Consider the following 25,867-nt stretch of genomic DNA (forward strand, 5'->3'; position numbering starts at 1 on the left):
CCACTCAGTAAAATTACTTCCTATAAAACATATTTAAACATCTACCACAGGCATTGTCCAGGAAACATGATTACCCTAAAGAGCCCCATGGGAGCTGGTCCTGGCTCACCCTAAGCCATACAGAGCACTGAACTCCTCCACCCCACTGTAAGACAGGGCTGCCCTGCTACTGCCTAGGGAGCTTTCCTTTGCTGAGGCATATGCTTTCCCAAGAAATGTCTCACTTACTTAGACATTCTCACCTCCTGGATTCTTGTTTGAAAAGCCAAAGTCAACCCGTGAAGAATAAAATGGTTGATGAAAATGTTTTACTGCAAGATGCATAGCCAGGTATGCTGCAGTGCTTTGGGCACCCAGGCCACAGCAGGAGCAGACGCAGGTAAGGAACTCATTCCAGGTGCCTTGGAGCCACAAAGATGACAGTACCAGCGCTTCCAGCCAGGTTCCCAGGACAGTCCAAGTCGTCACAGAATCATGGAACAGTTGGGGTTGGAAGGGGCCTCCGTAGTTCATCTGATTCAACCCCTCTGCTCAAGCAGGGTAAGTGAGGGTTTGTTGTCCAGGACCGTGTCAAGGCAGCTGTTAAATATCTCCAGGGATAGAGACTCCCCAACCTCTGTGGGCAACCTATTCAAGTGCTTGGTTACACTCACAGTAAAAAAACTGCTTCCTGACTTCAGAGGGAACCTCCTGTGTTTCAGTCAGTGTTCATTGCCTCTGGTCCAGTCACTGGGCACCACTGAGAAGAGCCTGACTCCATCCTCTCTGCACTTCACTTCAGGTATTTGTACTTACTGATACTATCTCTCCTGAACAGATGTAGTAACACACACCACAGCAACAGAAATATTATCTCATACATAGGAATATTTATTTTTTCCTTCTTAAAAATGTACAAAAAATAAAATAACTGTATTTACAGTTTATCAAACCCCTCTCCCAGTTGCAACACTATTAAGTTACATGAGCTATATTCTTAATATAAAAGCACATTATTTATACATAAAGTTTCCTTGTTTGCCAGTAAGACAGCTTGTCACAATCTTTGGCACAAACATTCTTGTTTGTATCTTGTCTCAATAGGAAATGGAAGAGCATATAAACATTTAATAAGCTTTACATTTTAAAAGTCATAAGATACTCCTTTCCAGTTCCATTTCAATCAATATACAGCATCTCTGACAGCTAGAGAGTTTAGATTTTACTAATTGTTTGAATTAATTTACAACATTTAAACAATCCATAGAATGAAAGAGGAATATATATAGGAAAGATATTTGATCTCTGAATTCCATTGACTAAAAACTTCATGGGAGAGGACACAGAGGAAGAAAACATTCTTTTCTTCGTAGTTTACATTCAGTGGTAAAAATCCTCCAAAACGTCTTGTGAGGATATCACTGTACATCCACAAAGTTTCATTGAAAGGATGCACTTTATTTTGGGGGTATCAGCACCTGACTGTGAGAAAGAACTAAATTTGAGAATTTTAATGGGGTTTCATAATAAAACATCAAATGGACGGAAAAAGTACCAAATCTGTAGCAGGAATCAAAATTTTAACTTAGAAGACTGTTCTCCTTTCATACATCTCTATCAGATCTTTCAAAACACAGCATCTACAGACACTGCACTACTCTAACTCTTCACAGGGAAAATGCTCTGAGCAACAAGCCACACTTAAGCTGCACTAGTTAAGATGCAAGACTGCTGCCTTGAAGAAGGAAAGGAAATGAAAATTTTGTTCCTTTAAATAAACAACCACAGCAGTGCCACAAAGAGACAACAGGAGGCAAGGTAGCTATTCCTGTCCCCCACTGAACAGTAGCCAAATCTTACTTCCATTTAAGTCATAGTACTTGGAAGATCCAGCAATAATCAATATTTTTCATTGTTTAATGAAAGCAGCATGTATATTTTAACAATATACATGCAAGTACTATGTACTCCTCAAGACATTTGAATCAAGCAGGGCACAAAGCAGGCCACTGCTCCAAAAGTTTGCAGTACTTGTACTGTCCCTTTCCCATAACTGTGACAGGATGATTTAGACCAACAAGGTGAACTCTGAGAACTTGTAGCTTGCCACAACCAGCATCTAAGGTTCAGTGCTCCTCCAGCAGCTGATGCTGAAGGGGTGCAGGTTGATATACTCTTTGTAATGTCTTAGCGCTTGCGATGCACCTGCATCTAGAGCAGAGAAACAAAGCCCTTGGACCCTGGCAGATAAAGTTGAGATCATCCTTACCTAGCTCCAGTCATTGTTTTAAAATAATCTTACCACCTATCTACTTGTCTTCCTCAATGCTACTGACTTCATTGAGACTGTAAGAAGGAACTAAAGGCAGGAGTATTAGTTTTCTACTGTCAGGAATTCACACACTTTAAGACGTATTTAGAATAGCTTTCAGTTAATCTTGGAAGCAACTTTCCTTCTCTGGACAGTGGCTCACTGAAAGCTCCTAAAATGCCAATGGAAAGACAGCTCCTTAAGCCCTAGTATTTCTGGACACTGAGCTTCTCATTGATCCTCCTTGGTGCAGGATGCTGCAGCACCCAACAGATCCCACCCAGCTCATCTCCACGCAGGTGTAAGACAAGAATGTCCCACTAACCTGAGTGCTGATGCTGCCAGGACGGCCTGTCTTTCTCTGTGAACCCTAAATTCTCACTGTCTCTTCTTAATGCAGCACATGCCAACCTGGGCCAGCCCCAGGCATCACAGGCACTCCCTGTAAGAGAGCTTAGACAGCAGGTTTGTTGGGAGCAGAACCAGGACCCAATTCCTGCATACATTTACTCCTGTGCTTCACATGCAGCTTCTTCCCAGCCGTCATTACCAACTGAGAGATCCCAGCTAACATCCTGAGGATTCCAAACACCAAGAGGGAAATACAAGAACTAACAGCATTGCTCACCAGCCCTATGTGCTGGACCCAGTTTCTAATGCCACCTGTCAAAACTGTCCTCTTTTTTTCCTTAGGAAAAAAGTATCTGGGGTAAGTCAGCACAGATTTTTTTATCTTGGTCTGAGCCAAGTAGAAAGACACTGAACCATCACAAATCCCCTGTATTCCCAGGATGTCTGCTCTTGAGTAGAGCAGCAAGAGCATCTTTGTTGGAGTGCATTTTTATAAAAAGTTAAGGAAATTACTACAAAACTTTGCATCAGAAGGCAAAAGAGTGCATGACAAAAAAAGAGAGCAGGAGGAAGACAGAACACACACTTCGCTTTACAGACATATGTGGATTCTGGGTATGTTAGCCCTGACACTAATGGCCTGAACCTTTTATAGTTTCTGGTCCCACAGAAACTTTGACATGTACTTAACATTTCTGTTGGGAGTAGAGACTTTAATGGGATGCTATTGCTAATAAAGTTAAGAAAGTGTGCAATAGCTTGCAGGAATATGCATGCAAAAACTTGGCCAAATCAGACTGGTCAGCTATCCCAGCTGCTTTGCTTGAATAACAAATAGCTCCACACAGCTCAAAACACTAGAGAGTGAGCCCTGTTAAACTAGGCAGCGTTTCTTTATTCCACTAAACACCTAATAAAAAAAGGTTGTGTGACTGAAGGAAAAAATGCTTCAGAAGGAAAAAAAATAAACTCTAAAGGTTGCATGTAAGAAAGGACCCACACTTCTGTCTGTCACACAGCACTCATGAACAGTGCATAGAGAATAAAATGCAGCTGAAACTCACAGGACTATATCCCGAGTGAGGAGCTCCCTACAATAGCCAGAGGAGCTGGAAAGGAGAGAGAGAGGTACTGTGTTTGGATGCGCTAGGGACATTCAGGCCTTGAACCCCTTTCCTTGTGATCCCAGCCTGCACAACTTTATTTCTTCACAGAATTCAAGAGACAGGGCGGAATTTGGTGGGATAACCATGTAGTTCAACTTGGGTTCAGATCCAGCCCTTGTGAGAGAGACCTATCTCCACGCCTCAGTTGTGGGATACTCGGTCTGCACAGGCAAAATTATTCCAATTTTGATAAAAGTATTTACATCAAGCCCAGGTTTATACCTCACCCAACTGTCTTAGGAATCATTAAACGGAGATACAAGAGCAAGTACCCTTAAGAGGAAGAGTTTGAAGTCCTGTTTCCTACAGTCTAGAGGAATGCTTTAATGAGCAGGCTGCTGCAGAAAGCACCTTTCCCACCACAGGCTTGAGAAAAGGCCGCTTTGGGAGCCTTCCTTCTGAGCCTCTAGGCACACCAGGCAGCAGACATGTGATGCCTCTTGGATTTGGTGACAGCTGGATGGGAGACTCAGGGACTCAGGCACCTAAGGTGGGCTCCCTTGTGCCACAGAACTCAAGATGCTGTAGCATGGTTTGCTCTAATATTTCAATATATAACTGTGTGAGCAAGGATAGAGGATATGAGTGCAGATTAAGTTATCAGCTTCTCAGTACACAACCTTAACAGATTGTAGCAATTTAATCCTCTAGGAAAGATTCTGTTAAACCCTAAACCCAATACATACAAAAACATAGTGGCAGTAAACGTGCCCACATACAGTAGTTAAAATATATTATTGCATATTATAAACATTATATACAAGGTTAAAATGGTTTCTTTACCATTTAATTACAAGTGACATTTGTAGCTGAATGCCTTACTTACAAGTCCTCATTGCTACGTGCTGAGAACTACCAGAGGTATTTGGCAAGACTATACACTATATAGAGACACAGATCAGTCTGAGCAAGTGAACTGTCAGCCACTTTCCCCATCTTTAGCACTGCAACAGCTTTGTAGCAGTGATGGAGACAACTATTGGTTAAAGTAATTTATACCAGATTTCTGGAACTACACCAGCAGGATTCTTTAACATGTTTTAGAACGAGTTTATCCACACTAAAGTATGGATTAAAATGCCGTGTTTCACATTTGCAGTGGGTCATCTGGTTACAAATCTGGGGGTTGGTAACTGCTTGTACACTAGAGAGTGGGGAACAATAAATAAGGGACCAGGTTAATGTGGGTGGCCTTGTGCTTGACAAACCCAAGTCTATATGTAGTGGGTGCACATGTGCAGAATGGACAGTATTTTAAAAGCAGTTTTGTAACAGTTTCTCTGATCAACATCTGTCAAGTTCCTGGGAAATCTTCTGCTTTCCAAGAAGGATGAAATGCTGTGGTTCCTTACAAAAAGGCTCTGCCTGAGGCTAGATCTCTGTCAGTGTGATCTTGAAGCCTTCAACCATGCTCTCCATGTGCAGGATGAACGTGTCCTCGTTGGAGTAGTGCTCGATAATGTTGTCATCCATGTTTACCAGGATACTGGTGACAAAGGCAAAAATCAATGTTTTTATGTACTGAGACACTGGAAGGGAAAGTCATGCACTCTGCCACATATGCTCGCTTCTCTACAACACATAAACAGACTCCAGCACATGCCAGTACAGGGTCACTAGTGGGAATCATCATCAAAGATCTGCCCCATAGTCCCTCACAGTCTTTGGATTAGAGGCTGCTCCTTGCTAAAGTAGCTGAGGTAAAAGTGCCAGTGCTGAGATGCTGACACATTTAAGCTGCCTACAAGATGAGCTGCAGTTCAGATCTCTGGCAGACCAAGCTAGCTGGTGCTTCCCATGCCTGATGTTGGCTCCCCCAGGGAGTGCTGCTCCATGCTGCTCCTCAGATATGCCACATGAGCTGTTGTACCTCTGTGTGTGCGAGCTGCTAACACAGGGAAGCAGCGTAATTTGTGGTTTGCACACAGCTCACAGACCGAGAACTCAGTTTGGACGTGAGAATATCAACAACAACTATTAGAAGTGTATATGAGTGTTTTCCTCACTCTTTACCTAAAGTGTTTCTTCTAACAATAACCTGGAAATGGTATTAGAAAGAAACAAACCATGAGAAATTTCACCTGTCTTCTCAAAAGCTAAGGAAATTCCCAGGCACAACAATGCCCTAAGCTAGAGTTACAGCTCTGTAACGAAAATAAATGATTGGTTTAAAATTATATCACTACAATATTGTGGTTAAATAGAACTGAAAAAAAAAAGTTAAAATAGAGACATTTAGATTTATGGCAAGGAGCAGTGGCCTAGCTATTTTAAAAGCCCAGATGTAATATTCATGTCTAAATTTACTCAGCTGAAACCCCTGCAGCAAACACTGTCTGCCTGCCTCCACACTGCACTCACAGCAAAGACAGCATCTCCCACACTGGCCCTCCATGATGTTATTAAGCATATTGTGTACAAAACAGACTTTATCCAGGTATCTTTTCCAAACACAAACTCTTTCTTCACAGTAAGTTTATGAACACTGGTCCGACATAGAATGGAGATCCATGTTTCCTCCTCTGCAATCCCTTACTGTCTCCATGGACATGAAGATTTCAAGCAAATGGGCACATCAACTCAAAGTGTTTACACTGCCCAGCATCATGAGGCTCCAAGTATAACTGGGATCTCTGAGTACTCCTAAAGGATCCCGCAATAGACCCTTAGTTATTTAACTAACTTACCCCTTTTTGCTCTTCTTATAAAGTTTTGCAATCTTTTCAACTGGTAGCCCATATTTCTCAGAGATCTGAAATAAAAAAAAAATAAAAGAAATATCATTAAAGACTAATGAGAAATGTAAAATCATCACACCTTATGTAAGGCATTAAAACAAAATCTCTGCAAAGTTTAGGAGGATAGCTATGCAGAAAAGTCACTCACAGCCATACCATGGTTGCATTTAAGGATGACTCGAGGAGGAATAATCCTGAACAGCTTGATCAAAACCCACAATTGTTTCCATCCAGAAACTTGCAGACCATAGTCTTTATAGGGTGTGAGTCATCAAAACTGCCCCAGCATCTCCTACTGCTCTGCTAAAGGAGTCAACACTCTTTCCAGCTTCAGATTTCACGAGAGAATTTCAATCTGATCTTTCTGTTGTTTCTTAATCTGATTTTCTGAGATCATGGAAGCAAAGGCTTCTTCCACTAGGCAGAAGGCAGACATATGGCAACCCAGCAAGAGCTGATGGACTGATGGATCAACAAAAACATGTGCATTTCTATTTCTCAAAGATATTTCAAGGTTTGTTAAGCTAACAGGACTCTTCATGGTGGTACTTTTCTCTGAATAGTATCTTCAAGGTACTTTTTGTTGTGGAAGGGCTACCAACATGCTACACAAGTGACTAAGAAGCTTCTGTATTGTTGGGGAGGTGACTCAGTCTAGTTACTACAGTGGCAAAATGAGAATGCTTTGTCTTACAAAACATCATCTGAGTGTACAGATAACAACAAGATGAGATGTTGTAGAGAAGTGTGTTAACAAGGAAAAGGGCCTTGTAAAATAAACCTCTTGCCATCTACCCAAATGATAAAGCAGAAAATACAGGAAAACTTCAGAAGGAAGAACTACTTAGCTGACAAATTACCAATGCCAACAAGTACTTCACTGCAATGGTTTGGCACTGCTTTGCAGCAACATATTAGTAACTTTTTTGGATGTCCATTCTTCAGTGAGTCTGTGGTGTGCTCATGAAGAGGGTGTGCCTGAGCTCTCCACCTGAGCCACATTTCCTTTCCAAATTATGACTCTTCTTTGAGGGAACAGGTCTCACAGCTCACACTTTAGAGACGGATTGTCCCAAAAGGCAAAATAATTACAGAAAAATTATTTTTTTGTCAGTGATTAATGTTTTGTGGTACTTTACTGCCAAGCAAAGTAAGTTTCCAGCTCTTCCTAGGTGAAATGAAATTGCAGCTAAATAGCTGACTACTCATCTTTTGCATTAGAGAACTGAAATGCACAATTAAAAATCCATTTAAAGACTGTCAAACATCAGTCACTGTAAAATCCTTTCTTTGTGTTTGCATTCAGACTTACATTGAGAAAACGTGGTATTTTCAAGAAGTAAATTAAAGCAATTATCATGAAGTAGAAAACAGAAAGCAAGCAATGGATAAACTCATACTGAGGAAAGAATCAAACAGCCACAGGTTGAGCCCCAGGCACGGCTTCCTTCCAGAGAGCCAAGATTCTCTGAGAGAGAATTAATTAGCCTGTACTTGCCTACATCACCTATAATTGTATAATTGTCATCTAATCCAGGATACAATTTTGTGCTTAAAAAGTATAACATAAGTCCAAGATTCTGAAGAACCAATAAAATTTCTTTTACACTGCAAACTCTCTCCTCTGACGGTGTTAGCGTACACCTGTGGCTAACAGAAAGGGAGTAACTGATAAGGTACACTAGACCCATCCACTCCCTAAGCTTTCCACCTAGCAGAGAACAAAATTCAAACTAAATTTGGTGGTATTTGTTACTTCAGTTTTACTTGCACCAGTATGTTTCATTGCCTTTTTGGATATGGTGCTGGACATACTGGTTGTATTCCTGGTTCCATGTTCTCACCTGCCTGGAGAGAGGCCTAATCCTGCATCAAGGCTGTGCAAGCTCCCATTCTGTACAGTCACATTGTCCCTGATGTGGCGAGTGGTCCACTTTGCACATGTATGAGAACAAGAGCTTCACCCTACTTGTCTTATATCTCACACAAGCATCCCCACTACCGAACTACAAAACAAATCTTTTCCACTCTGAGCTCCATGTAGCCTATGCAAAAGGCTCTGTGTAGCCTATGGAAAAGCTATGTAACCACATTACTCTTTCTTATCCTCCAGCTTTGCTTACCATGAACGGAATTATTTTGTTGTACCCTTAAATTTAAGTTTTCATGTAAAGCAATAATAAAAATGGCTCAATTTCACTAGACTGTTGAAAAAAATCCTCTGTAACAGGCATCAGAGAAAACCTGCCACCTGAAACTGCAGAAAACGTCACAACTGTGTGAACATGAGGAAACAATTTATCTTCCTTTCTGGATTGTTAACTCTGAAATCTAGTGATATTGTAAAGATCAGAACTTGAAGACACTTTTCACTGACTCCATGCAAATAAACAAGCAGGGCAAAACATTCCTGTGCCAAGGAGGTTTAATAGCAGCTAATATACAGCATTCTGCACATTCCAGCATAAATCTTCCCTAGGATGTTTGGGATATCTAACACTCATGCATTCCAAATGTTGCCCAAAGCAGTTTGGGACTCTGGGACATCACTTCCTACATGAACTATGAGAGGCTGGGCTGAGAAAGCCTTGCCTGTCACACTGCCTATGACAGGTGTAGGATTTATATAACATGCAGGGATTAGTGAGCTTTGCGAAAGACTTCCAGTTGACTGAATAAGCACATTTCTCAGGAACCCCTCAGGATTTGACCAATTATACCAAACAGCAAACTGTGGAAGCAAGGCTCAAAGTGGGGGTATGGGAGAGCCTCCTCCTCACAGATTCAGAAAACAAGACTCCAGCACAAATGTGCTAAATCCTGCTGCAGAATCCGAGAAAGCAGAGCCAGCATCTGCTAGGGTTTCTCACTTAACACCCTCTTCTCAGCATGTTTGTTGCCAATGAAGGAGAACACCACTACTGCCAACTTCCATACAAAACAGGATTTCTCACCTGACCCCAAGCAGGTTACATTAAATTTTAATGACATCTTTATTTGGACAAATATTTTTCCTTATCACGTCCATTTCCCATTTGCCAATCTTCTGAGCAGAGAATTCTTTCTTTCCCTTGGGATGCTCAAAGCAGTGTGACAGCCTTCAGACTGGAACTGAAATAGCTGTTTGGGTGCCCCTTCAGGCTGAGGTCCCTTGGCATGGCAAGTTTGCACAGTTTGATTGCACAGTCCAGCAGAAATGCTCTCTGCTGGAGCCAGGAAGACAGAAAGGGCAACATCTGGGCTGGTCGAGGCATGTAGGAAAACATGTTTGCCAACTTATTTCTATGAAAATAGAAATTTGAATGGAATATTGAAAATAGAAAATAGAATCGGTCTGGTCTGTTGCCCTACATTGGTTAGAATATCAAATATATAGACATGTACCTCATAAACTTCTGTCTAAGCTACGTTTACTGAATTCATCTGTTAGTTTTTAATTATAGAAAAACTTTGGGACATTCTTGAATTTCCCAAATTTGTCTACTTTCTGCAATTTGAATAAATATGTGATTCTGCACAATGTAAGACTAGAGTATCTACTGAGATACCCAGAATTATCCCAACTTTGGATCAGGCTGAAAGAAGGATTTAGAGCTGGTCAGTCACCACATATGTGATATTTTGTGATGGAAAATTGTTTCACTATTTTCTGTTGATCAAGACTGACTAGTGAAAACCAAACATCTGCATCACTTCCTGGGAGGTACGGTATTTCTGAAACCTGAGAACTCCAGATATTTGCCAAAAAAAAGATATCTGAGAAGGAATCTAAGTGTTCATTCGGAATGGGGGTATATGTGAGAATAAAATAAACACAGGATCTGAGAAAACAATATCATTAATAACAGAAAATTAGGAGAAAGCCACAGACCAGGAATAGTGACTAATGAAAAGAAAAAAACCATAAAATCCATAAACAGAGAAGGAGGGTATGATTCAGGATCACTGGAGCTCTCTTTCAGATCTGGAGCTCTGTAATGTCCAGAGGCTCAGTTTTTAAGTTCTTAGTACTAAGTTTAGAATTGAGCATTTAGGATGTGCACAATTACAAAATGACATGATTTGCTGAAATTAATGTAGAGACAGTATCTAAGAATATGCAGATTGACAGCTTTCTGGCACTGGTTTATCCACAATATCCTACCAAAGAGAATTAAAATTTTCTGAATGTGTTCCTTCCAGTGAACTGAGACACTTTACAACAGATTATATTTCTCTGGTGCCAAAACACGCCAATGAGTCAGCAGCTGTGCTGACTGAGGTATGCAGAAACCTTTCCTGCTTCTGCACCAGCTTTGTTTTTGTTACATGGTGGCTGGAGAACAGGCATGGAGAAGCACAGACTACTGGAGATAAAATATTCATGCAAGCTTGAAAGGTTATAGAAGGATTATAACATACTTTCAACTTCCATACAAAGACAAGATGAAATCCTGATACAGCTTACCATGAATCAGACTGCAGCCTCTTCAAGCAAAGCCTGGTTTTTGTTACACATGCGCTCTGCCTAACAACTGAGCTAACAAACAGTACTTGCAAAAGCACAGTTAGGACATCCTTAGCATGCTGTTGACACTCCTCAGAGATACCCTGATCTGAAAAGGTGCTTTAAACAACTTCACTAACCCACAAATCTTCTTCTGCCTTCTGCTACTGGCCAAATATTGACCAAATTACTCAATCTTCACTGCATTAGAAGTGTTTGGTACATGCAACAAGATACTGCGACAGTTTTAAGAGAATATGAATATACACACTTCTAGCACTTGGTTGAGCTCTCTAGGGACACTTTCATCCATTCCCGTCTTCTCTCCTACACATAACCAAGGCTGGAAATCAACTCAGCATCCCACACGTCAGTCTCAAATTAGTCTCCCCACTGAAGCAGTGAGACACATGGTTACTTAACTCTTCTCTCACCAAATTTCACATATCTACTAGCCATCAGGTCATATAAAAAGGATTAAATAGGGAAATAGCAACTCTAATGATGACAGTTTATGGGTAACAAGCAAATACTCAAGTTAAAGAAGATGACAGTTTATGGGTAACAAGCAAATACTCAAGTTAAAGAAGCAGCAAAGAGGCAGGTGTTAGGTAGGTCAGTGAGGGCTAAAGAAGCAATTTGAGACAAGGTATGAATCACAAGTCTGCATTGGCTCAGCACCTGCCTCTTGCATGCTGGAAGAGCAACTGCACAGAAGCCATGTGAAATTCACACAGAAAAGGTTCATCTTTGGACCTCTTCTTGAAAAGATGGCTGTGAACATACCAATGGGCAGTATGGGAAAAGATTCAACAGGCTCTGAGCCATCAATTAAGAAAGAAGTATTTCAGAAAATGAAGCCTGCACCTCTCTGCTTCCCTGACACTGGTTAATTACTGCCATTCCTCAAGGCTCGTGTCTCCAATAACCAGCTCTGTGACACTTTAATCCCAGCAACCTGATGACAACACTGAATTCAAAATATACCAGCATTTAGAGATGTGCTTCAGAAAGGCTTTGTGAAATGCTTTAAATGTACCTGAGAACATCTTTATGTTATGATTAATATCAATACTACATGGAAAACCTGAAGATTTTCTTGCCAAGAAAGACAAACAATGTGAGGACATTGGATACTTACAGCTTCCATTAGCCCCTTTACTGTGGGTGATTTCAGCATCAAAGCATCAAACACCTCATCTGTCTCCTTCCTCACATACAAAAGCACTGAAATAAAAAAAAAGTCAAACTTGGAGCAGGTTCAGTCAATTGCACAGATGAAACACCCCATGCTGAGCAGAAAAACAAATATTAATCCATGACAGATAGAATGAAGCACTGAAGACGGTTTGCACTTAAAAAAAGGTACTTTCAATATCATCACTGATCTAAACATGAACAACAAATCACAGTTGCTTTGAAAACATCCTAACGAAAATTCAGCTATTTTAATATAATGTGAAGAATCTGTATCTTCCAGAATCTAAATCTCTATTTACAGCAAAAGGCTAAAAAGCACTTGGGCCCTGTCTCTCAGTCACAGGACAAAACACACAAGCTAGGTCTTCCTAAAAGCTGTGTCTTGGCTTGTACCTCTCCAGGCTTAATCTAAAAGGCTGGGAAAGGACATTCAAAAAAAGCAAGTCTGTTTTGTCTTAAGCTATGCCTTTGAAAACAAAATCAATGAAAAAGGAAAGAAATAGTTCTGTCTGACATGACCATGCAGGATGACTACAAACGGCCTGACCAGTCTGAAAATAAACACTGGGAAAATGAGTTCAAAGTCATTTGAGACTTTGCAGAGGAGACATTCGAGAGCACAGCTGTCAGGCAGGCATTTTCAGGTACCCAAATGCCATTTCTGTTCCTATTCCTCCCTCAGACGTCCTGCCGGGTCTTAGTCGTTCACAGGTGCCCTGCCCTCTCTAGCTCTTGTTTTTTCCTGACTAGTACAGGTAAAAGGAGGAAACTTGCTGCTACATGGCAAAAGCAAAGCAGACAGCTACAAAGCAAATAAGTATAAACACCAGAAAAGTGTTCTAGGCATAATCTCACGAGACCAGTAAGTAGAAGGTTAAATAAGATGTGTTGCAATTTATTTGGTTCCTAAATAAACTGCGTTTTCAAATAGCAGTGCTGTACACGAGGTACAAACATACATGCACTGTCAGGTATTTTATGTCACAAATTGCACTGGTAATTTTTTTTTGGTAGACATCTTTTGAAATTGCAAATTCTTGCAGTCCAAAAGATATCTTCACCAGGTAACTGAATAGATGACATGCATATGAACCAACAGAGATTTTTCATACAGGAGCAAGCGTTTTGAAGCTAATTCTCAGGTCAAGACTAGCAGGGTGGACTCAGGTCCATAGGCAGAGAATTGTAGCTTCTTTGCCCAGGTTTTGAAATGATTGAAGAAAGACCTAAAATGTGGGCAGATCAGTGCCCTGTCTTGGTCTACAAACCAGAAATACAGGACAACAATGGCTTTTTTGCATCTCCGATTTAGAAATACAAGCCATAAAACTGCTACCTGCATTCAAAGCCATATCCTTTTCACCTACATTTTAGCAACTCTTTGGGACCTGCCTGAGAACATCCTTTTAAAGGACTTAGAAGCTGAGATAACTTTGAGTCACAATCTAAATAACTGTCAGAATGTAAAAGAACAAAAAAAATCCACATGAGGAGCTAAATTTTACGGGGTCTGATATGTTTATTTGCATGAGCAAGCACTCACTCAAAGTGCTAATTTTACCAGTACTAACACTTATATTCATTTAGTAATTGTTTCCTTGTGACTAGAAGACTATCCTGTAATTCCTGGCTTTACAAACATCTGGACCTCTGTCAGCCTTAGTAATTACAAACATATCTGAAAGGAGCAAAAAAAATCACTTGGTCCGAGGTTCAAGTTGGGGACATTACACAGTCCCAGTGCTGAGCTTTAAATCTCTCTGTTGTGCTTGGTGTGGCAGGCAACATTATGCTGAATGAAGGATCCATTACAAGGATAACCAGGAACTTGAATCACTATTATGCACACAGAGAGCCAGGATTAGTAAACGTATGGAGGCTTGTTTTTTTCTTTTCCCTGACAGGTGTGAAAATCCTGGCTTTGATTCAATAGAGCACTTTTTCCTAAATGACTTCCGGTGGCAGTGATGCCTTAGGAAGCCCCTGTCTCATCCCCACCCTTTCAGTCTGTTACTCTGGCCCATCTCAATGAATTTTCCTGGATGAGGAACTCTTTCAAAAAGCAGATGTGTGTGAAAAAATAACCCTTTTTTTGAGTTGTTCTTCAAACAGATCAGATCCCTGCTTCAGTGTATAACGAAGCCCCACCAGCCTCCCCGCTGGCAGAGCTGTGGAGAGGTGGCCAGGTGGCCTGGAGCAAGAGGGACAGCCAAGGCAGAGAGAGAGGGGCTGCAAAGACTCCAGTGGACTCGGCAGCAGCACTGCCACTGAATTCCTGTGACTATGTAACACAAGTCATACTTATGCCCTCCGATCCTACTGTCCCCGTGTTCATGGCATCTAGATGGGTTCACTTTAATAGTACAGATTACAATATTTGGAGGGGGGGCAGAAATCTTGTACCAGGTAATGAGCTATTTTTGACTGAGTGTTTAAAGACAAATTCAAATTTGTCTGACCTGTACACTACCTGGCCTTACTCTTACCGTTCTTACCAATACTGAAATCCACTGTAGTCCCTAATATTCTTTAGATGTTTAAAAGAATTGCAGAAGATGGGGAGTAATAAATTTATCTCTAGTTACTTAAGAAATAGCCCTGATACACCAAATTGCAGAGTGGCAAACAGCCTTTGCTGAAGGCAAGCAATGTTGTTGCACCTGGGAGATTTTTGGAAGCCAGGCCACCAAGCAGAGGATTTATGTGTGAATGCAGAAGAACAATGTTAGATACCTCTTTTAAAAGCATTAACAACAACAGACACGTGGCAAAAATGAAACTAAGGACACAATGGGACAGTAAGACTTGGGACATTAGGAAGGTCTGAGCCCAGGCACTACCAATGCTGTGACTAACACCCTGTGAACAATGACTAATGACTATGGTCTGTGTAAAGTGGTCTCTGGATGAAGATGTGGTACATCTTAGTCAAGGACAGTAGGGCTGGTAGCTCTGACCAGGCTTTCCTTTCTCACATTTGGAGTTTTTGCTATTGCCCAGGCACAAATTCCCTTGGTGACAGTGTGAATGCTGTCCTTCACAGGGGTGGTTCACAAAACTCCAATTGTTATGAATCCAAAATGTTTCAGTGTAGTTTAACATGACTTTCCTGAGAGACAAAGGCTAAACAAAAATACAACTTTCTTTAAGCTGAGAACTACAGGACTGGAAATCAACCTGATCTCAACTCAGCTGTTGGATTTATAATTAACAGGAAACTCCCTATGAAATCTGAAAGGGAAAGTGATTTGAGAACTCAAAACAGGGAAAGACCACAAGTCCAGCCAAGTAACTAGCTACCTTGCACATTTGGTACAGATTAACATACTTCACATTTCTGTGTTGGTCACTTGTACCTCTCTTAGAGGTCAAGGAGAGGAAAGAACAATCCACAAAGATCCAGCAACCTGAGTGAGAATATGAACCTTGTTTTTCTGTAGCTTGCAAACCCCTTCTAACCTGTTCTCTTGAAGGCTGCCCCTTAATACCTTTGCTTCCGCCAGACAGTGTTACAATTAGGTCCATCAGGCAGAGGTGAGGCTACACACTGTCTCTTCAGTTCTTCAGCTGGGCTTGGACCCCTCACTTGCACTGCTCTGCTAATGTGCCACCTTGGGATTACGTTGCTTTTAATGCATATTTTCACGTATCAGATCTGCTCTCTCTCAGATGTTACACCAGTGCCCCATCTATACCGGCTCTCTAGGACTTTTTGATTCCACTGTACCAAACAAATCTGGCAGAAAAGAAGCTTCTGATATGGCTAAGCTGGGGGTAAAAATCCCTAAACATTTTAATAGTCAGTGACTCCTGTGGCAAAGACAGCATTATCAAATGGGTAGATTCAGTTAGACTCCATCAGCACAATCTCAGATGCAGGGTTCCGGATGGCAGGAAGTTCACCAGAGCAAAGGCCACGCTGGAAAAGGCTTGGCCTCCAGCCAGCATAGTCCAAGTTGCAAGAAACACTGAACAGGAAGGGGATGTGAAGAGAGCATCCTCCAGCTCCTCTAGTTCTGTGCCTCTCCTGGATTTAATTAGTTAACATAGTTTTGCCACCAGTTAAATTTTTTTTTCTTTCTAATCTTACCCTTGAAATGCTTGCAAGTCCTGGACAACATTAAAACAACTAAACACAGCAAGGGACAGGAATAATCAAAGCAAACCAATACCTCCTTGCAGGCAACTTCCCAGACCTCCAGCTGGGAAACCCAGGTGAAATTTTAGGAAATGACAGTTCTTTACATAGCCCTCATAACTGTCCTCTTCTGCTTGACAGAGCCCTGATAATGTGAATTTGGCCAAGGTTTGAGTCAACTAGATGTAAGTCTGTGGTCAGTGCTGACCTCAGAGGTCAGCATAATTATTTTAAAATTTAATTAAAATAAGAGTATGGTCACATTTATTCCAAGAAGACATCAGCTTCCATCCTATAATCTTCCTCTGGTTCAAGTACACCACCCTAACCAACTCAGAAACTTGGCAAATGCAGGCTCGTGGGAAGTTATTTCTATAAAGCTCAAAGGAGTCTTACAAATGGTCAAACTAAGAATCACTTCTGTGCCTTGTTGATTTGTTGTCTCACAAACTGATGGGTGAACTTCAAAACAGGTGAAAGTTTGAGTCATGTAGGTTGGTCAAACCCCTGGAGTCTCCAATAAACTTATATAACAGAACTCATGAGACTGAAGGAATGGCAGATATTGTCCAGGGTGTTTAACTGTGACAGTGTAGGAAGTTATCACCGATAGCACTGCACTGGAAGGGACTGTACACAAAACTGATTTTGCGAACAAACCCACCTTCAGTGCAAAGTTTAACAGCTCTACCTAAACCATTGCTTCAATGTTATTCAACTTAAGCTTAACTTGTAGCGGACTGGCAAAACAGGAGTTGGTAAAGCATATGAAATGTAATTGTAATAATATTCACTCAGACAGTAAAAAAAGTTAAGGGAAACAAATTCTTTAAAATTCTGTTAGTTCTACTGGAAGATGTCTCTCCATGCCTTATATTTCTAATTGGGTAGGAAATTTCTAAGACTCTATTCCAGCTAATCTAAGTCTGCAGTCAGCAGGAGCTTGCCTGTTAAGGTCTCTGTATTTGACCTAGTCCATCTTGCATATTTGCTTGTGATCCCAGCCAGAACAGAAAAGATGAGTAAAAGCTAAAAATAGACAATCATAGATCTGCTACTGGAACATTTATGAACTATGCAGCTTGGCCAAGGATCAAGAAACTTTCCAGCTTTTTTATATTTTATATACACTTGTGTCCTGATCCCTTCTTGAGAAAGCACAGTCTTTTTTTTTTTTTAATTATATTTTCTGCTTTTAAGTCATTTCTAGCATGCAAAGATCTCTTCTCCCATCTACCTACATTTGCACTAGCATTCAACAATTAACTCTGTCCGAGCCACACCTCCCTTCCAAGCTTGAGGGCTCGACTTCCACAGAATTATTTTTAACTGCTAATTGACTGTTACCTCTTTTCAGGCCTTCTTCTTTCACTTGTTTCAATGGGGATGGACCAAATTCCTCCTCCACAGGCCGGAACATCCTTTTGACCAGGACACTGCTACTAGAATACACAAAACAGGAACCATGTCTCAGCAAAACTACGCTCCCAGAAGAAGAGGAGACAACAGCAGCAGTCATGACTCACTTTGTACTCTGGCAAAAACACCCACTAGCTGCTCAAGTGGCACCAGAACAGAAACTGCAAGGATTTAGCTTTTGATGCTTATCTGAACTATCCAGGCCTCTTAATTACCCAGACTGACTGGCTGGGACAGGTGACAGGAAAATATGTTCCAATGTTACTCACTAATTTGAAAATCCCAAAAGCCCTTAACTGTTAAATACTGAGGGAAGGGGGGTGGGGAGGAAGAACCAAATCCACATTTGCACATTGATTCACCTCCTCTTTGGGGTAAAGGACATAGCCTCAGGAAACACGAGCAATATCTCTAAAATCCAAGACCATACTAGCCAGCAAATTCAAAAGGAATAACGTGCTGGGCCAGATCCAACCCAAAGCTGCAATATGCTCCATCAGGGGAGCTGAGGGCTGAAGGAACAACGGCTGCCCCCTCTGCTTGTCATAGCTCTGGCAGGACCTGGAGTCCTGGAGGAGAGAATTGAAGCTAAAGTGCTTGGCACAATAAACCCCTTTGTTTCTCAAATTACACTGTGAGCCTTGTGAAGAATATTAGTTTCATAAAAGAAATAAAAAGGGCCTCACGTTTTCAAGTCCATGTCGGTGGCAGTGCTTGGTCACTCCCTACCACAGATCACTTTTTGCAGGTTTATGGGACTGCAGTTGTCTTACTCCAGACTCTCAGATTTAAGGGTGCTCACTTGGGATTTAAGCAACTTACAAAAGTACGGGACTTGTGCACACTGTGGGCTGAACTTCAACCAGCCACATTAAAGCCCTTATTTCATGGCATCTCTTAACTATTAGAGGGACTTTCATCAATTCTTCCAGTCCCTCCAAAGTCAGATAGGGGGTGCTCCCATTTCCAACCCTCCCCCTTTCCAGGATCTCCCGCTCTCTTTCTGCTTCTGGCACTTGGCCATTCTCTCTGCAGCTCCTGTATTTGTCACTTGTGTGCTGCTAAACAGCTTTCAGGAATGCAGTGAAGTTTGGTGCTTCATTAAAAGATTCCTGGTTTTTAAAGTATTTGAGAACCCTTGCGCATATATAAAAGGCATTTCATTATCAAATATATTGTCCTATCCCTGTTTGAACCTTATGGCCCTTTAAACTGTTTTACTTGGAAATGTATTAAAAAACAGATATAAAAACCAGCCAGTTCACATGAAGGAAGAAAAGCTACACCACAAAACAAACCTTCCCCTACCAGTTCTACATATTATTCACCCTCCATAAGCATTGGGAGAACATGAGGGAAGGGGGAGAAAGGAGAAAGTTCTTTCTTATTTTGTGTTTTGTGTCTTCTTTCTATGAGTTTGAACCGCTAACTGTAAAGCTTGTGAAACAATGAACGTCTTACCCTTCTCTCTCATCATCTGTATTATAATAAACCTAGAAGGATAGAAAGAAAACCCAACAATTATTCCCAAAACTCAGACATTTCTTTAACAGAATAACTTCAAAAGGCAGAAAAGATGAGTGGTTTGCACTTTTTCATATGTTAAAAATCCTTTTCCTTCTATAAAACAAAAACATCTCAAATTCTAATAGTGATATGGAAAAAGGGTGGCTTAGAGAAACTGCTGTTGAATATCTAGTGGAAATATATCAAAGTATTTTTGAAAGGCATTGTCCTCTCCCCTGGTTCATATGATTTTCCCAATTATTTTACAGTTCTCTAAATCAGATCACTACTCACCTAAATTAACCCTAATACAGTTTAAGCCACTTTCAAACTTTTCTATGTCTTTAATACTATCTGAAAATCTAATAAAACTGTAGAGAGCTACATTAAACTACAGGCCTAATGGATATACAATTACTAATGGTACAGCTGAACATTTTTTGCGCAGGCTGTGAGCGGAAGCTCAAATCCAGACCACTGTTTTGTGTAAATCCAAACAGCTCACAGTCACTGGGACCAAATTTACAACAGCAGCAAATGCTGCTAACAATAGCAGGGGAGGTATAAAATCACAGTCTGCTGTCAGAGGCTTTACACAACAGTCAGCCAAATTCCTTGCACTGTGCCAGCACTGCAGGACTGCACCAACAAGTGTACCAGCCCTCCCACTGCTGAGCTACTGAAGGCAGGGCACCAGAGCTCTGTGTTCTGCTGGGGCACAGCAAGGCATCTCGGACAGGTTTCTAGCACTTGTGCTGGCAAGACTCAGAGCACACCTGACTCTCACTGAGAGCCTTTGGTTCTGAACCTGCACAATGAAAATAGCTCAGAGGTGTGTGTGTGTGTGCAAAGCCAAGGTCTGTAACTCATTCCATGAGTTACAGCAATAAAAGACACGGCTGAACATTGCCTAAGAGCTAGGAAACTGGGGTATCTTCCAGTTAGTTTAGAAAATTATTTACAGGATTACATTTACTAAGGAATGCTTCCACCTTCTCCTGTCTTAAGACAAATCCACATTCTGGTTTGAAAACCATGAGGACAGAAGGTACCCAGCACTGATATGTGAGTGGGCGTCTTTCCAATTTTGGAGAGTAAGTCAGTGACAGCTGTGATTGCAATGTCTGCGCTCTTTGTGCTTTGCTCTACCACAATTCTCACTGCTTTAAAATAACTGACAATTCCAACAGTGTCATTGAATCTTCATCATCTTAATATTTAAACACATGCATAAAAGTCTCATTCTACTCCCTGAGATGTTAATAAATAACAGGTTCATAGTAAAAAAATTGTCAGAGCTGACCCTCCAATTCAGGTTTGCAATTTCCCAGCAAGCAATAAAGTAGAAAAAAGTCAAGTCAGCAAAGACTTCCTAATGTTTACTGGTTATGATAATTGGCAATACTGAATATTAACATTAGCATGACAGAGTTTTACTTGGTAGAGTGAAAATATATTTTCCAAGGAATTTCCAGTTCTCTAGATAATGCCAACAGAAAATGGACAGTGGTGTTCAGTGACCCTGCTCTCGACCTCCCTATACATGTAAGAGCTCGGTCTTTTGTCTTCAGTTGTGACAGGGAGGGGGATCTCTGCTACCACAAGGTGGCACTTCATTTCATCTAGCCCAAGAGCACACTTAAAACTAGACTTTGTTTCAGTCACAGATCAACCTATTTCAAAATTATTGACTATTTGTTCCATTCTTTCTTCCCAGCAAAAGAATAACAAAACCATAACAAACACAAACTAGTCAGTTGTCAATGAAGTATAAACTCCTTCTTCACACCCAGAACTCAGAAAGGTACTTATCCCTTTTAAACTCTTGTATATGTGACACCAAAAGTTGTGTTTATAAAAACGAGAGCTAAAACAAGCACCCCCAGAACAGTGATTTTATTTTCCTGAAACGTGCCCTAGAGTAGAGGCAGACAGATGGTAAGTGGGCACCAGCTCATCTCATTATGATTTCCTACCTGTCCAGTTCTTTGTAGGTTTCCAAAGTGAACATCTGGTATGAAGAGAACTGGCTGGGAATCCAGGTCAGCCATTGTTTTGAAGAAGGTGATATCACTCTTTTTCTGCAGAGGGAGTGCACTCAACTTCCCTTCAGCTGCAGATCACAAAACAACATGGTTGTGAGAGGAGGCATGTTAAGCGTGACTTAGCCCCAAACCAGAAAGATCCATCTTACTCACCATTATTACACGAGGCTTGGGATGCCTGGCCTTTGCCTTTCTTCCTGTTCTGCTTCCTCTCTTCATCTCGGATTTTCCTTTCTGCTCCCTGTGCAAAAAAGACAACCCACAGATATTATTACCAAAGAGGAACCACTGGGAGCATCGTAGTTAGCAATGCCTGGAACTACAGTGGTTGACATATCAGAAACGCTGAAACAGAAACTGGTTGTTCCATTGCAGATAAATCTGTCCACACTGTTGGAAAGGTACAAGCTTCACATCGATCACCTGTGCCTGAAACTCAAGCTGGCACAACCAGTAGCTCCCAGGGCTGCAGATAGCAAGGGGAACATATCCACACACTGGCTTGGAAAAGCCAGGATGGACAGTTTATGCAGCGTGCAGTCTCTAGCAGGACTGATGCCACCACAACTTTTGCAAAGCCCAGTGTCTCTGCAATGGACAGAATGCTCAGGCCAAATACTTTGTGTATGTAATGGCATAAAACACCTGCAGGATTATTATCATCCTAGATCATGTCTGTGATAAGCTTTTCCCTAATCTCTCCTCCACCCACTTTGTCTAGGGGTGGCATTGCTTCACTGTGGCCAACTGTGCAGAGGCCTTTGAGATTTGACAGTGCAAGAAGCCTATGCTGACAGGTTACCAACAGTGCAAGGGTTCTTACAGAAAAATACAGGCATTTCAAAGAGGGAAAAGCTCTCCAGAAATGGCAAAGCAATGTAGCACTGCCCTACTGCACCAGGAAGTCCTGGGAAGTTGCAGGCTTCTGTTATGTAAATACATTCTCAACAAGTTTAAAAAATAAAATTTGTTATTGACATAAAAAGCAGCAACACCTCCTTTGAAGTTCTCTGGATTTACTTTATAAATAATACCTATCACATCGTGAAGAGTATTAAAGATCCATATGCTCATAGACAGTCGGCATGCAAGATTACAGATTTTTTTTTCCAAATTAAAATTGGAAGTTTCTTGAAAAGAAAGGGGGGGAGGGAGGTAAGGAAGCCAAAAATACCCACTCAAGATGGCAAAATTCACACATGAGCCAATGAACCAAGCTTGAAAAGAATGCAAGGAAAGATGTACTCCTGGTTGTGATCTAGCAATAGATTTCCAGAAGCTGAAATAAATGGAGGAAGAAACAGCTCTTTAAAAAACATGAAGATGTCAAACAGAAACCTTGTCTCCAGACCCAGGTCCCAGTCCAGTTGTCACTGACCTCAACTGCAGACGCCAGAGTTGTGCCCTTATCAAAACTGTTTCTAGGGGTACATTTGTATCTTTAAAGGCCACCTGCTCTTTGTAAGAAAGGAGCAAAAATATGCATCACAGTCACTGTCCTGTGGCACATCCCTGAGAGCCCTGTGATGCACAAAGGGCTCTGCCAGGTGGCCACAGCCCTACCTGCCCTCAGTGCTGCCTCTCTGCTGCTCACGGGGAACAGGAGGAACCATGAAAGTATTTCATACATGGCAGCAAGCATGAGCTTCCTCTCAGGCAAACAGAAACTGAGGAGGACTCAGACTTTATACACAATAAAAAAATACATTTTACTGATTTTCTGTGATATTCTTTGTAATTATGAACTTGGTAAAGGTTCACAGCTCTCTCATTATTCATTCAAGGCAAGACACCCCGAAGTTCTCTTGCATACAGGCAATCTCTGAGCAGGGCAGCCATTCCCACCCCCCAGTGTTTATTTGTGCCACAGCCACTTTACAAATGAGGCAACTGCAATACCCACAGAACTACCTACCAGCCCTTTTGAGCTAGGAGCAACCCACATGGCACATGGCAGGGGCCAGCCAAGCCTACATGATGTACGCCACTGTCACAGGGGCTGAGACAATGGACCACAAAACAATTTTTGCATACAAGACCATTTCTGCTGCACAGTTTTGACAGCTGAGCCATCTGACACGTATCCAGTAAACTACAGTTTGCACGTCTCTTCAGAACACAAGAAATAATCCTCTCATAGGGGACTATAAACTAGGCTCTGATCGGTGAAATAATGAAATGAGTGTTTCAGTTTTTCATTGATATATATTGACTTTGTATAAATGCAATTAGTACTACTAGTACTTCTGCTACTAACATTAGTTAAATGCAGCCTATGAAATTCAGCTGATTGAAAATATTTTTTTTCTTAAGTCTTCAACTCATTTAAGCTGAAGTCTTGCATTCTAGCTCCAGCCTGGCAAAGCCTTTGCCATGGTAAGGACCACTCCCATCATCCTTATAAAGCTCATGGAAACACCTGCTTGTAGTTCTAGGCCAAAGTATTCCACATCTGGTAGGGCAGAGGCACATAGACTTCAGCCTTCTTCTCTCTAAAGCTGCAGATTAACAGGCAATTGGAATTGCTCAATACCCTATGATAATCCATGTTCTCTGTGACGATACATACTGAAGACAAGGAGGCAGGAACTGCATATATTTTAAAGAACAAGTGGGTTTTCAGAGTAAAGAAAACTGGATTCACTTATTTTATTTTGGAACAATGTTATGGTATCTGCCAAGTCAAATGCTTCTGCTTCTTTTTAGCAAAGCTAATCACATAAAGAAAATCAAAGTATCTCTGAAGCCCAAGTTCCTTCATACACAGTGGCTGAAGCATCTTGCAATATATAAATATAAATAAACTTGGTAGCAAGTTTCCCTGACAACCTACTTAAGGAACAAAAGTTATATATTCTTATCATAATGCAGCATCAGTGATCTACACAGGATAAAAAGACTACAAGGGCAGAGAGAAATAGCACTGAGAAAATGAGATGTGCACTGTAACAGATGCTTTGAAGATTGCCTATGGAAAACAAACACAGACAAAAGACTGCAGAATGAATAGAGAGTAAGGACACAATTACAACCTCTGCAGCATTTATCTCCATACATTTATGTCACAAAGCACACACTGGATGTGAGTTGGTGTTACTCCCTAGTTTATATATGTAAATTAGTATCACAATTAAGCAATTGCCAGAGTAAATACTAAAATACATGTAATACATACCACTTAGCTAAATGTAGTTTTATTTCTTCAGGGATAACTCTTTCCACAACAGCTATGCTGTATTTCAGCTACAGGACATTAATTTATTTACTGTGCAGTTCCACTGATCCAGATGACTGTAATAAATCAGGCACTTTTCTCATCAGCTTCTCTTTGAGGTTGTCAGATTGGGGCATAACAGCGCAATTCACGCTTTTAAAATTATAAAAATTATTATATGTTTGCTTGGGGTTTTTAAATGGTCCTATTAATACCTCTTTAATTGATCATGACAAAGAGGTGGGCAATAACCATCTCAGCTTCATAGCCTTTTCCAAAGAGGCAGAAAGCCCTGTTCATGTCCCTGGAGGGTGAGCTACAGGCTGACAAGAGAAGCTGAACCATTTAGCACCACCTTAACAAGTGCCAAGGTTTTATTTTGACATATTGGAAAGATAAGGATGCCAAGCCCCACCAGCTACCTTCTTCTGAGCATGATGAATTCTCCCAGCACTACTAGTAAATGGAAATTTTCCAACCATTTGTTTACTTATGAAAGCCCTGTGACAAAGGGATGTTGGTAAAGATCTGGCAGCATAAGTCAAGGGAGAGGCAAGCCTCAGTCTCCTTCCAAGTGCCAATTAGCATGAATTGTCATGTGAATTGACCTCAATAATTTTCATTCACTTATCTTATTTTCACACCTGCATTAAGTTAAAAAGCAGTATGTGTATGTATACATTCATATTAAACAGATATATATCCCATTATTGATACCCTTGAGCCCTTCAGTTCCCACTTCCAATAGTTTTGATGTGTATAATGCTTTTACAACCCTCTGATCTTTTCTTCTACTTTGATACAGTTTTGACTATTAGACTCAACATTAATTTCCTGCTTTCTAGTCTCGATATTTGAAGCATCAATTAAGCCAATAGATGCAACAAACATGTATTATTCAAAATCTCCACCAGTTGTATCTACAGGTCACTCTTGACGAGTTTGTGCTCCGAATTTCCTTCCTTTTTTTAAATAATTCAATTTTTTTCTAATTGCTCTTCAAAAGCAAGTATATGAAAATGACTTGTCCTTTGATATTTACTGAGCTTTTAACATCCAGCTGTAGCTTCAAATCTCTAAATATTTGACATTCAAAGTTACAATTAAAAGCATAGCATTTTGACTGCAAGACCTCAGTGCATACATTTACATTCATTACTTCCAAAGATTTTGCTCCACCAACACAACTGACTGATTAGCCCTCAAGATCCCGTTGTCAAGACTGCAACAAGGGAATGAATTGAAAAGGGGGAAGGAGCAGCAACACAGAGTCCTGAAACAGTTGAACTCTTACCCTTTCCATTAAAAAGTTAA

At 40.9% G+C, this 25,867-nt stretch overlaps 1 protein-coding gene across 7 annotated transcripts in view; it reads right to left on the bottom strand.

Annotated features, from left to right (window-relative positions):
• Positions 1-848: 848 nt before the first annotated feature.
• GRHL2 (grainyhead like transcription factor 2) overlaps positions 849-25,867 on the bottom strand; it is a 67,076-nt gene continuing 42,057 nt past the window's right edge. For 5 of the 7 annotated variants that reach the window (XM_032704720.1, XM_032704740.1, XM_032704713.1 and 2 more), the window contains 7 exons: positions 21,493-21,580; positions 21,271-21,407; positions 19,250-19,281; positions 17,717-17,811; positions 12,173-12,258; positions 6,495-6,559; positions 849-5,293 (listed from right to left, as the gene is read on the bottom strand). In XM_032704720.1, the coding sequence (XP_032560611.1) occupies positions 5,179-5,293; positions 6,495-6,559; positions 12,173-12,258; positions 17,717-17,811; positions 19,250-19,281; positions 21,271-21,407; positions 21,493-21,580 (618 nt within the window). In that variant the 3' untranslated portion in view covers positions 849-5,178. The remainder of the gene's footprint in view (positions 5,294-6,494; positions 6,560-12,172; positions 12,259-17,716; positions 17,812-19,249; positions 19,282-21,270; positions 21,408-21,492; positions 21,581-25,867) is intronic. The other 2 variants (XM_032704700.1, XM_032704707.1) reach the window with 2 other exon arrangements.

The sequence above is a fragment of the Chiroxiphia lanceolata genome, chromosome 1 (genome assembly GCF_009829145.1).
Source record: "Chiroxiphia lanceolata isolate bChiLan1 chromosome 1, bChiLan1.pri, whole genome shotgun sequence".
NCBI classification, from domain to species: Eukaryota; Metazoa; Chordata; class Aves; order Passeriformes; family Pipridae; genus Chiroxiphia; species Chiroxiphia lanceolata.